At 51.4% G+C, this 13,302-nt stretch overlaps 2 protein-coding genes across 10 annotated transcripts in view; both read right to left on the reverse strand.

The window, feature by feature from the left end:
* ST3GAL3 (ST3 beta-galactoside alpha-2,3-sialyltransferase 3) overlaps positions 1-9,706 on the reverse strand; it is a 233,545-nt gene extending 223,839 nt beyond the window's left edge. For 3 of the 8 annotated variants that reach the window (XM_021093474.1, XM_021093469.1, XM_021093464.1), the window contains exon 1: positions 8,493-8,635. The gene's annotated coding sequence lies outside the window, so the exon portion shown is untranslated. Of the gene's footprint in view, positions 1-8,492; positions 8,972-9,432 lie in introns of those variants that run through there. The other 5 variants (XM_021093475.1, XM_021093473.1, XM_021093466.1 and 2 more) reach the window with 4 other exon arrangements.
* The window catches only part of KDM4A (lysine demethylase 4A), a 44,428-nt gene continuing 41,893 nt past the window's right edge, over positions 10,768-13,302 (reverse strand). For both annotated transcript variants that reach the window (XM_021096835.1, XM_021096836.1), the window contains exons 20-22: positions 12,577-12,696; positions 12,227-12,319; positions 10,768-12,093 (exon numbers count right to left, since the gene is read on the reverse strand). In XM_021096835.1, coding sequence (XP_020952494.1) covers positions 11,953-12,093; positions 12,227-12,319; positions 12,577-12,696 — 354 coding nt within the window. In that variant the 3' untranslated portion in view covers positions 10,768-11,952. The remainder of the gene's footprint in view (positions 12,094-12,226; positions 12,320-12,576; positions 12,697-13,302) is intronic.

The following is a 13,302-nucleotide window of genomic DNA, read 5'->3' on the forward strand; positions in this document are numbered from 1 at the left end:
GGGAAAATAATAAAATAAAAAAAAAAAAAAAAAAAAAAAAACACCTAACAGTAAAATACGAACATGGGGTCAAATTAAGAGGTTGAGTGGGGAAGGGGAAAAACTGGTGCGAGGCCAACATTATCCTGTTACTCCTACTACTCTTTCTGTTGCTATGATGGCACTACCTACAGGAACGGTGCCTGCTAATGATACATGCTGGGCCTGTGCGCCTAATCCTCCGTCACCACGTCCCATAACTTGGGAGGACTACTCAGTTCCTACACTTGCTAAGGATTCATCACGGACTCCAGGACCACATGATCCGTCTCTGCCCTTGAGAAAACAGGAAGAAGGAAGACAACTGAGTAATTCTTCTTTGAATCATACTGCGGGTGCTGATCTAACTCCTATGTGTATGGACAGGAGGCCCATTGCCTGAAAAGAGGAATACAGCCTTGGCTGTCTAAAGTACGGGATCCCTCCAGTACGGGCGAGCAAACATTTCTTTTACTTCAGGCATTTTCTTTTGCCCATACAGAGAATAATGTTACCATTAATTCACCTCCTTTACCCAACTGTGTTCAAATACTAAGTCAGGAATTGAAAACTGGATACAATGGAAATGAGGCAAAGGTAACGCGGGCTGTATTACGCCTAACGCTGCGGGTGGAGCCGTTATCGACCGGAGTCCTAAACACACAATTTAAATAATGATGCGGATTTGGGATTACCAAAAGCCTGCAATGATACATTAAAAGATTTCAAAACCTTAGTTAATCATTCTGCATCAAGGAATACAGAGCACTCATTGTGTTCACGAGTGGCACAAAGATGCTGAGGTGCTACGATCTACGCAACCACAAGGAGATGGAAAACTGGCCGCCCAAGTGGCAGATTTACAACGCGCCGTTCTTCTACTAGGAGGTCAAGCGAATCGTCTGCAAAAACAAACTCGTTTAAAATGTGATTGGCACAGAACTGCATTTCGGGTCGCCCACATCCTCATGATGGGACTGCCTTTGAAGGGGATGAGGCCAGGCGGCATCTACTTAAGCACGGGCTTATCTGCGGGCAGTAATAACCCACAAAGGGAATACACTAGACACCTCTTCGCAAAAAGCGCACGTCCTTCAAGGACCGGATTGGCTTGAGGCTGCTGCAGAGAGCCTATCTCCATTAAATCCTATTCCTCATCTCAAACTACAGGAGGCACCAGGGGAGGCACATCGGTAGTACCTGTGGGTTTGTTTCTGTGTTTCTATGCAGTCTGGAAACGAAGTACATCAAGAGCCACCGAACAACCACCACCACAACAACAACGAGCCACAACTGCCCTCGCCACAGTGATTAACAGAAATACTTCTGAAAGTAACTGAAAAGGGGGAGATGCTGGAGCCGTGCCAGATATGCAGGTGCACAGGCCACAGAGGCGCGAAGAAACGAGACGGCGCTTGAAGAATGACGCTACTCTAGGCTTGCAAAATAGAGAAGACTTTCCCAGACCCCTGGGGGAAAGGGAACCAGACGGGAAATGTACGCCCTACGAGGCGCTGCTTGAAAGCCCGTGGCCAAATACTCCACAAGTCGTCCATGCAAAGCCATCGACATTCTTGGTCTCATGACCAGAACCCCAAGGGAGTTGGAGGAAAGGGCGTAACAGCCTCAAGCATAAACAATATAATCTGGAGTTCCCGTCGTGGCACAGTGGTTAGCAAATCCAACTAGGAACCATGAGGTTGCGGGTTCGATCCCTGGCCTCGCTCAGTGGGTTAAGGATCCGGCGTTGCCGTGAGCTGTGGTGTAGGTCGCAGACGAGGCTCAGATCCCACATTGCTGTGGCTGTGGGGTAGGCCGGCAGCTATTGCTCCGATGAGACCCTTAGCCTGGGAAACTCCATGTGCCGCAGAAGTGGCCCTAGAAAAGGCAAAAAGACAAACAAACAAACAAAAAAACCATATAATCTTTCTCTGGAGGGTTAATCATTTATACATCTAGGAACACAAAGGGTCTGCGCCTTGCCTATCTGTAGCCTTGATCAGTAACACTGTAAATGACATATGTGATTCCGAATGTACAAGGAAGTAGAAAATAGCAAATAAAAATCATGCCTTGGCTCAGAGGGTGGCTACTGCCTCTCAAAGGCGGTGGCCCCCTGATTCCCACTCTATTTCTTTCTCTTCTTTTTTAAATCTGCGGCACCGCTGACTTTGGGACCTGAGTTGACGAGCAGGTCGCGTCAGGAGAAGGCCAGGCAAGAGCAGGACGAGACTGTTGTAACGGCCCAGGCCATTCACCATCAGAGAGAACGGGCATCTCAGGGGTACTCAGAATGATTCACCAAGGCATCAAAAGAAAATACGTGAATTCCTGTTTATCGGCCTTTCTGATATTTAATTTCAGTGGACCTTCTCACACAATCCCTATGTCAGATACGTTGTGGCACAAGAGCTTCAGAAAAAAATCCCCCAAACGAGAGAGCTCCACAGCCTGGGAGGACGGGGTGGGGGGGTGATGGTCCCATCACTTACCACTGGCTTCAGGATGCAATGCAGTTTAAGCACTACAAAATGACACCAATGAAGTTAATTTCATAAAAATCAGATCTTATTTTTTTGTCTTTTTAGGGCTGCACATGTGGCATATGGAAGTTCCCAGGCTAGGTGTCAAATTGGAGCTGCAGCTGCCGGCCTACACCACAGCCACAGCAACACCAGATCCAAGCCATGTCTACAACCTACACTACAGCTCATGGCAACGCCAGATCCTTAACCTACTGAGTGAGGCCAAGGATCAAACCCAAGTCCTCATGGATGCTAGTTGGGTTCATTACCACTGAACCACAACAGGAGCTCCTGGATCTTATTTTAAATAGGGTCATAATTAAACTTGACAATGTGGAGTTCCCGTCATTGCGCAGCAGAAACGAATCTGACTAGGAACCATGAGGTTGCGGGTTCGATCCCTGGCCACACTCAGCGGGTCAAGGACCTGGCATTGCCGTAAGCTGTGGTGTAGGTCGCAGACTTGGCTCGGATCTGTGGTGACACTGCTGTGACTGTGGTGTAGGCCGACGGCTACAGCTCGGATTAAACCCCTAGTCTGCGAACCTCCATATGCCGCAGGTGCGGCCCTAAAAAGACAAAAATAAATAAATAAATAAATAATACACTTGACAATGAGCTAAAGAGAAACCATGAAACTCTTGTGCCTCAAGGGAGTTCTCTGGTTATCATCTGGCCAAGTATGTATAAGATTTCTAGAACTTAAAGAGCAGTTGTATATATATATATATATATATATATTTTTTTTTTTTTAACAAAAATACTGGTGTTACAAGTTTGCTGACCTTTTCTGGGATGGCAAACGTCTGTTAACAGTATGGCACCTAGAAGATTTTCCAAAAATACACACATTTGTCCTTTCAAAGTGAAGAACACATCTTAACAAAAGCTAGAAACTTGTTTACTAAAAAAAAAAAGAACAGAACAGAACTACGTTGAGTGCATTTTGAAAACAGATGTTTGGCAAGGCTTCCATCCCTAGGTTATTTATTTATTTATTTTTAGGGCCACACCAGAATCGCATGGCAGTCCCCAGGCTAGGGGTCCAATCTGAGCTGCAGCTCCAGCCTACACCCCAGCCACAACAATGTGGGATCGGAGCCATGTTTGCAACCGCAGCTCTGGGCAATGCCGGATGCCAGACCCGCTGAGCAAGGCCAGGGGATCGAACCTGCAACCTCATGGATACTAGTCAAATTCGTTTTCACTATGCCACAACAGGAACTCCCAAAAAACTATTATTCTGATTATAAGAGGTCCCTTGCGTATCTAATAATAACAGGATCACAATTTTTACATCTATGTGCTCAAATTCTTGGAACAACCTTTCAAGGTAGCGATTTTTATCTGCATTTTACAAATGTGAAAACCAAGGTAGGAAAATCTAGGGGAATCCTTCTACCTCCCTCCCTGGGATCTCCTTACCTGATTTCTAAAGTTTCTTCAAATCCTGCTGCTGTTGCTGCTGCTGCTGATCAGGAGGGATTACTCTGAACCAGGTACTGTGCAAAGCACTTCACATAAAGTGAACTCAGAACCACCCCACGCATTTCACTGATGAGGAAACGTGGACTCAAGAATAACACACTTGCCGATGTCAGATAATCAGTGGCAGAAGCAATTTTTAACCCATTCTTTCACTTCCTTTGCTGAAAGTGCAATCTCCTCCTCAAATATCAAAATTTGAGAGACTCATTTAAACTCAATTAAACCAATGAGGTTGAAGTAGGAGCCTTTTTATTTTAACCATTCAAGCAAAAATATAATCTGTGTAACTACACACTTCCTGGCTTCTTAAATTGAGTATCTTGGATATGCTTTAGCTTTTTGTGGACACCTAGCACACCGCCTGTGTTCGCCACTGAGGGCGCTGGAAAACAGTGAGGCCCTCGGGGACGACTGTGCTAGGACCGGAAAATCATTGACTATCTTTTTAATTTTATTTGTTTTAGGGCTGCACCTGCGGCATACGAAAGTTCCCAGGCTAAGGGTCGAATCGGAGCTGCAGCTGCCAGCCACAGCCATGCCAGATCCAAGCCGTGTCTATAACCCACACCACAGCCCACGGCAACGCCAGATCCCCGACCCACTGAGTGAGGCCAGGGATCACACCCACATCCTCATGGATACCAGTCGGATTCGTTTCTGCTTCGGCACAACAGGAACTCCCTAAATGTCCTTGTATCAACAGACCTGGTCTGTTACACCGCGAGCATTACAGTGCCTGTAGTGGAATTCCCAACCCACACTCATTTCATGACTAGTTAGAGCCATTGTTTTTTGTTACTGGCAATATGCTTTTCTCTAGTAGCCAATCTGATTTTGCTATCTCATCTTCCACAGGCGATGAGACTCAGAGAAGATGCAGCCGTCATTAGAGCTGTCCAACAGTTACTCCCGCCCCTATGCTTTCCAGGCACATGCTAAAACTGCAATTCCCTGCCCGTCTTTAAAATTAGGCATGGCCATGTGACTCACGTTAGCCAATGATGTGCTAATGAAAGTGGTATGTGCCACTTCCGGACAAAAACTTTAAAATCCAGGGTCCTTTGATCACCATCTTCCACTTAGCCAAAATGATCACAGAGGGAGTTCTCTGGTGGCCTAGCAGTTAAGGATGTGGCCTTGCCACTGCTGTGGCTTGGTTTCAATCCCTGGCCCAGGAATTTCTGCATTGCCTTGGGTGCAGCCAAAAAAAAAAAAAAAAAAAAAAAGTGATCACAGAAACACCACGTCTACATGGAGTTTCCGGAGTTCCCACCATGGCTCAGCAGAACCAAACCCAACGAGTATCCATGAGGATGCAGGTTCAATCCTGTCCCTGCTCAGTGGGTTAAGGATCTGGTGTTGCTGTGAGCTGTGCTGTAGGTTAAAGATGTGGCTCAGATCTGGCATTGCTGGCAGGTGCAGCAGGTGCAGCTCCAGTTCAACCCCTAGCTGAGAACTTCCATATGCCGAGGGTGCACCCCTAAGAAGAAAAAAAAAAGATGGAGTTTCCATCAGCCTGGATCCCTGAGTGGTGGTTACCTGTGCAGTCATGCTGGAAATGTGACATGAATGAGAAGTCAACTTTTGTTCTGTTGAGGCACAGAAGTCTTGAGAGTTTTGTTGACGCAGGCTAATCCAAGCTATCCAGACCAATGTACCAGCTCTCTCGATAAGGAATTCTCTCACATAAGTAACTCTATTTACGGATTTTTAAGACAAATGTTTTGTTGAACAAAGAATTTTCTTTGTACCCATCCTGTTCAAAGTCATGTTCAATATAAAATATATTCACCAAGTACCCACCACGTACAAGACACTGTGCGAGATAATGAAGAAGAGAGTCCGTGGCCTGAAAACGCTTTGATCTTATGCTGGCAATTGCAGCAAAAAGCCAGACTCTAGTATTCAAGGGAGAGACAAGCCCCATCTAGACCAGGAGAAAAGCACAGAAAAGCTTCACAAAGAAAGTTCCCCACGAAATGGCCCCCAAAACACATGTAAGAAGCAACAATTATAGACTCACAGGGTCATTTACAACAGAAAAAGCAACATGAGCAAAGACAGGGAGCACAAACATCAACACACAAAGAGCAAATAGTTCCACAGACTTGAAAATATAATAAAGTCGAGAGGAATAGCAAGGAATGAGCTGCCCCATACTGCCCAGGCCAGGCCTTCTGTGCTTAATTCAACAGACGGTGGGAAGCCATTAAACGTCTAGGCTGGGAAGTGAGTTACCTGGAAGTGATGACACTACAAACGAGAGACGGGAAGGGAAGGGGAAAAAAAAAGCTAGGCAGTTTCTGCAGTAATTCAAGGGAATGGTATCAATGGCCCCAAATCAGCGTGATGACAGTAGGAACAGAAAGAAGCAAAGGCTAGAAAGAGTGTAGAAGCAGTAGCATCAAGACCTGGCAACCAACTTAATACAGGGAGAAACAAAAAAAAAGCCAAAAATGATTTTTTTTTTTTTTTTTGGTCTGTTTTAGGGCCGCATCTGAGGCATATGGAAGTTCCCAGGCTAGAGATGGAATTGGAGCTGTAGCCGCTTGGCCTGTGCCACAGCCACGCCAGATCTGAGCCTCATCTGTGACCTACACCACAGCCTACAGCAACGCCGGATCCTTAACTCACTGAGCAAGGCCAGGGACTGAACCTGCAACCTCATGGATGCTCGTCAGATTCGTTTCTGCTGAGCCACAACAGAAACTCCCCAAGAGTAAATCTTGAGGTGTAGATCCTGGGTGGCAGAAAGAACCCCTATTCTAAGTAGCCGAGGTTACCAGAAAAAAGTGACGGGGGCAAATAAAGTGCTGCTGTCTGTTTCCTAACGGCTCTCGATCCAGCTTCATCTGCAGCATCCCTTGCTCCACCCAAGGTGATGCATCGACCTGCCTTTTTTGTACGATGTTATCTCCTGCTTTTCAATGCGAAGCCCCTGGAACCGTTCATGAGCCTTTGGAAGTTTCTCCCTGCCGCTTCTCCCAGCCTCGCTCTCTCGTTTCCTCACTTATCCTCATCGCCCAGGATGCTCCTCGAGCTTCAGCTCCCCTGTGAAACTCTCCTCAAACACATGCATTTCTCCTGTCCCCAAGTTCTCACGGCACCTACCACCCAGGAATTCTACAGACCACATTATTAGTGATCACTTTTCCAGGGTGTACTTTATCCCCACAACTATCTCCTCAGCCCATCAGAACAAGTCTCACACATCACAGAGCCCCCCCCCCGTTACACTGCCTTGCACACAAGATGTACTCAGTAGACACTTTACTGATGATCCAAAATCGACTGTCTCGAAGAATACACACACCTCTTTTCTCCATCAATAATTTACTTTTATTAAACCATGGTTATAAATTTAGACATGTGAAATAGGGAGATTCATCACTTAATACTTCAAAATAGCCTTGAGTTAAGAATCTTTAATCGTAGAAGCCACTATTGCTTTAAGAGGCTCTTTGAAAATACCATTTCGGTCAGGAATTTTTGTGCCAGCCTTCTTTCAATCCTTTTGACTTGAAGCCATACCCAGCAGTTCAACGGTCATCATTCCAAGGTGATCCTGACTTAGAAATACACGAATTTTCCAGGAGGACTATTTGCTTTCAGGAATCAAATAAGTGCTTTTTGTCTACTTTCCTGCTCAACTAGCTATAGTATAGATAACTCAAAATGTATTCGCAGAAAAGTTTGTATGTCTTTTCTTAAAAAAACAAAACACCAAATAACATCTGCCTTCATTGGTCCCTCTCTCAATTAATTACCATGTTTACTTGACAGCCTCACTCCTTCCTCCCATGTTCGGGAAACACAAACATGAATAAGGTCTATTGAGGAATCGCAGGAACGGGCACTGCTGTAAAAAGGAATTCAAAATATTTATGGGACGATATCCTAATCAAACCTGCTCTCATCACCGAGGCATCTCCTGCGCAAGGAAAATCACAGAGGAAACAATGGGAAGAAGCGCCAGAGGAAAGGAAGCAAGGGGCGCACTTAGACGACCCGGGTCCCCGGAACCTTTGGAAGAGCAATGACAACCGCTGCCCGGACGCGGCGGACTCCCACTCAGGCGTTCCACTTTCCCCCCCTCTCCCCACGACCGAGGCCCGCCGGACCCCGTCCCCGCTCTGCGCCAAGGTGCGCAGCGCTGCGAGGTCTCCGTGCGGATGACCTCAGACCGCTCGGCCCGGGTCCGGCCGTCCTCTCCCCCGAGGCCTGGCGGCCCCTGGCCAAGCGAGGTCTTCCAGCGAGCGGACTCCCCCAGTCCGAGCCGGACTGCCTCCCGCGGAGACCGCGGGCCCGCGCCCGAGCCCTCCTCCGCCAGCGCCGGCGCGCGTGGGCTCCGCGCCCCCTCCGACCCGGGGCCTGCGGACGGCGGGGGAGGGGAGGGGCGGGGCGGCGGCGACCGTTAGCTCCGGGGACCGTCCCCCCGGCGCGCGCAGGACCGGCCCTTACCGCAGCGCAGAGGGACGCAGGGGGGAGGCGGCGCCCGGCCTGACACGGGCGACGAGGCGGGGGCGACGGCGTAGGCGGCTGCGGCAGCCGCGGGGGACCCCGGCGGGCGCCCACGACGCGGCGGGCCGCCTGGGCGCCGCCATAGTGGGGACGCAGCGGCGGGCGGAGCGCGTGGCCGCGACCGCGGACGGCGGGACCACCAATCCCGCGCTCCGCCTCGGCGCCCTCGCCGGGGGTCGGGCACCTGCGGCCAATCGGCGCGCGGGAGCCGGGCGGGGCGCCGGACTGGCCAATGCGGGCTTGCGCTGCAAGCAGCGGGCGGGCCCTGGCTCAGAGCGGCCCAGTAGGCACCCGGGCCCCGAGGTTTCCAACCCGCCCACCCGTGCGCCCCCGCGGCCCTCCCCGCAGCCCCCGGGACTGGGGCGGCTGGCGGTCCGGATGCTGGGTTGAGGGCCAGGCAATCCCGCCGCCTTGAGGAATCCCCCTTCGCCTGGCTTCACGACCCCGAGGGCGCGCGTTCGGGTGCGGACCTCAGACGGCCGTGGGGCTCGCTCTCCGCCGGGACTATCCCTCGAGAGCCTGTTTCCTCGCCCTCGCGGTGGGGGCGTCATTTTACGCCGAGGAACGCAGGCACCCAGCTCAGCCAGGCTGAGGACCGAGGCCGTGAGCCTCCGTGGCCTGGGCGACCCAGTCCAATCCCGTGGAGTAAGGGGGCACGGCAGCGGTCACCGACTGCCCTTCCTTAGTACTGGAGAACCTCGCAGCAATCTTGTAATCTGAGCCCAGGACCACCCCGCCCGATCTCGACCTCCACCCTCTGCATCTCTCCCACCTACTGGGCACAATTTTAAACGTAATCCTTCCGAGGGGATTTAGGGGAGAGAAGAGCCACACTGTCAGGCGGCTATCCCTGGTAGTCAACCCAAAGACGCTACCTTACCAGAGAGCAGTTTGCCCAGGAAAAAGGCTTCTGAGAGGGGGGCCTGCCCAGGACAGGCTGGCGCGAGCTTCCTGAGGCCTGGGCCTGACTTCAGGCAGGAGGGCCTGTTCTGTGCGACCTGGGAGTCTCATCACCTCTTTAAACCTCAAGTTTCCCGGGGGGTTATTACAGCTGACCAAAGATAAAGTGCGTTTCTAGAAAAACAGCAGTTGAGCAAGAACTCTGCTGGGATTACAACAGGCCCTCCCCTGCCTGTCCTTCAGCAGGGCTGGGGATGGTGGGTCAGACGTGGGCCCCTGCCAAGCCTGGGGAAATGTTGCTTCCTTCCAAAAATGTGTGCTCAGAGGACCTGTCAACCCATTAAGGGTTGGCTGTCTACTGTCCCTTAGGAATCCTTGGATGCTGGGAAAAGAAAAGAGTCAACCCCCTTTCTGGCATAAAGAGTAACTTTGGGGAGTTCCCTGGTGGCTCACTGGGTTAAAGATCTGGTTTTGTCCCTGCTGTGCCTTGGGTTCAACCCCTGGTCCAGGAACTTCCCATGCCACAGGCATAGCCGAAAATATATGTTTATCTTTAGGATCTCCTGCTCCTCCCTTTCTACACAATCAGACACCAGAGATGGCAGCCACCTCCCAGCCCGAGGACACAAAGCAGCATTGAGTGGCTGAGCTGACCTACTCTCCCGCACCCGGCCAGAGGCAAGAAACAGGACCTAGTGCCTGACTGTCCAAGACCAATTGGAAAGCTCTGCTGTGCCCAAGCCACTGGCCCCTCCCTGCCCTGCTACTGCTCCATCCTTGTCCACCTGGACCTTAGGAACTCACTGGGGGGGGGGGGGGGGCAAAGAGACTGGGTCTTCCTCCAGGAAGGCATCTCACCAACTACAAGCAGCTCAGCACAGCTCAGGACCCAATAGGTGGTTGATCCCTCGTTCTTCAAGCCTTCTTTCGAGCTGGTTCCACAATGTTTGTGGAACAGACACCGGCACACACATCTGCTCAATTAAGTTAGGTGGGACCGAGATGAGAGTGATCAAGTTGTTCTAAAGATGGTGCAAATGGTCTGGTCCTTCCTCTGTTACCTCGTCCACCTCTAGGGGCAAGAGAAGCAAAAGGGGGAACTCACAGCCAGAGGTGCCTCTGCTCCCTGGGTCCCACTACACACGGCCTTCTGACAAGGACCTCCCTGACCAGGAGTCATCGCCTTAGGAGAACTTCCTAGATCCTGCCTCACTGAGTCTTCTTAAAACGCATGGCCCTGCTCCAGAGCCTATGACTAGACACACTCCCGGCCTGACCCTGGGCCGCTCAGGCTCCTTGGGGCAGACACAACCAGTTCTCTGCTCAACACATTTTATTGCTAAGGACAAGGTGATGCACCAGTTTTCAAAATAATTTGGTTTATAGCGTTCATACGTAACAAAAAAAACAAGGAAGTATTATAAATCTGATTCTTGTATACACAGGGTACAAGTGTGAAGCCCTCCAATCCTGGGCCCAGGCAAACAAATTCATGAGGAGCAAAAGCCTGTTTAACCCCTTCAGTGTTGCCCTCCAGTCCCCCCACCCCCCACCCCGAATCAGCCCCTCCCACTCCCAGACCAGGGGGCGTATCTAAACCTGTCCCTGGCCTCCAGTGGCCCCAGTTCATCCTAACCCTCCCAGCCCTGCATGATTGCAATTTTCTGTTGAGAGAATCACCCACCAGGCTCTGCCTGCTTCCATCATTAGATGCCCCTTCAGGGGTCTTCCCCACCCATACCCTCCACCACACCCTCTAATACTGTCCACAAGGCTTCTGTGCCTAGAGCTGTATGGGCACACGCCCACGTCACCCCATCTTCTCCTTCAAGAGAGGGCAGAGAGGTGGCGTCAACTCACGAGCATCTCATCACTGCAGCTTTGCCAGCACTCCCTTGAGGAGGGGCCATGGACAGACAGATGCCACAGCCATCTCCAGCCAGCCCCAGGGGCCCTTACTCAGCTTAGCTGAGGGCAGAATTTCACATTTTTGTTGCCCTGGATAGGCAAGGAAGAAAGTAAAGGCCAGGGGCTGGGAGGAGCTGGTCCAGACCAAACATACATTCGTGTGTACACACACGCACGCACGCACGCACGCACACATAAATACAAAAAGGGGGAGGGGGCAAGCACCAGCACCTCTGCCTCGTTGGTGCAGGTGATCATTGGGAAGCTAAGTCCTAGGCCAGAAGCAGAGCATCTGGCCCAGCTGGCACAGTCGACCCCGTTACAGACTGGGGCCAGTGCAGCCACAGAGTTCCAGTGCTCAGCCCGTCGGCTGGGAGATCAGCGGCTGCTGCCAACATGTCCAAGAATGGCTTGTCCTTTCACTATAGCGGAATGCGATGAGGGTGGGGTGAGAAGATGACAGGTTGGTTGGTTCATTCCTTTTCACTTCACAATCCACGTCTAGGGACGTCAGAGTTCCAAGTGTCTGCTGTGCTGTGGAACCTGCGTGCTGGCGCCCGGACGGCTGGGGTGGCGTGGCCGCTGGAAGCACCTACTCCATGATGGCCCGGTACAGCGCAGGCTCGATGTAATCCTCCCGGTATCTTGAGTTGATGACTCGTTGCCGTTTCTTTTCCTGCTTAACCTCCTTCTCCGTGAAAATCTCATTGAAGCGCATGTCTGAGGCTACCGACTACAGAAGAAGAGGCAGAGCCACATGAGCGCTTTGTGGCCAATCCCCCCAAAGGGAGAAAAAAAAGGCCGCATCCTTGCTTTGTTCCATCCCTCCCAGTCGGGAACCGAGGGCACATGCGGAGCGCACTCACCAGTCTAGACTTGACTCTCTTGGGAAGCTCTTCGTCCAGTGTGTACACATCATCTCTTTTAACCACAAGCTGTGAGCCATCCTCAAACTCCACCTACCAAGGAAGCGAAGGCCTCTGGCTAAGACATCCCTGCCTCTCCCCCTGGTCCACCACCGACCATGGCCCTTGCCCGCGGTCGCAGCAACTGAGCTAAGGCTACCACGTGTGAAGCCAGACCTGGCAGACGGAGCACAGGGGAGCCTCTAGCTCTGAAAAGGGTGGTTACGGACCCTGCAGCTCCCCCGAGGGCAAACAGGGAATTAATCAAGCACCACCACCCCTTCCCACCCCCAGCGAAAACCCTGGGGTACCTGGTACATCTGGATGGGGTGGGAGGCCACAAACTTGGCTCCGTAGACTCGGCCGTCTGTCCATCTCACCTGGACTACTTCTCCTTCAGCAGGAGGCCCCAACTGGAGACAGTCCTGACTCTGAGGGAACAGGAAGGGCGAAGAGTGAAAGGAAGGTCCCCCCGAGAGGCCTGTTAGGTCCAAGTGAGCCACGCATCTCGCCAGCTGCTGCTTGGAGGTGACAATGAAAAGCAAGAGTCCTTCTCCTGCTCCTTCAGCTGTCTCCCTGAGAGACGGCGGGCAGGGCTGTACCCGGAAGAAATACTCAAACTGTACTCAATTGTTTTAGGCAAGTGGTTTACTGGAAAAGGTAAAAACAAGGAAAGACCACGTGCCATACGACTTGGCAAAGAAAAACGTTAGGACTTTGCCTGCCTGCTGAAGCGGGTACCGCAAAGGCAGGCGCAGTCTCGGCTGCATTCCTGGCAGAGGGCTTGGGGATCTAGTGGGAAGAAGCCAGCCTGCGAGCGTATTCGTGGCCCCTGAGTCAAAGGGCTGAGGGGCAGACCTGGGAGAAGGTCCCTGGGGACACACAGAGAGGGGAGCAGGACAGCGAGTCTAAACTGATGGGGTGCCCCCGCTGCTCTCACCATGCCGCTGCATGACAAGAATTCAGAAGGTTCTACACTCCAGTTCATTCACTGAGTAGAAATGGCTCCATGCTGTACTGCCGACTCACTACTGACG

The sequence above is a fragment of the Sus scrofa genome, chromosome 6 (genome assembly GCF_000003025.6).
Source record: "Sus scrofa isolate TJ Tabasco breed Duroc chromosome 6, Sscrofa11.1, whole genome shotgun sequence".
Lineage (NCBI taxonomy): Eukaryota > Metazoa > Chordata > Mammalia > Artiodactyla > Suidae > Sus > Sus scrofa.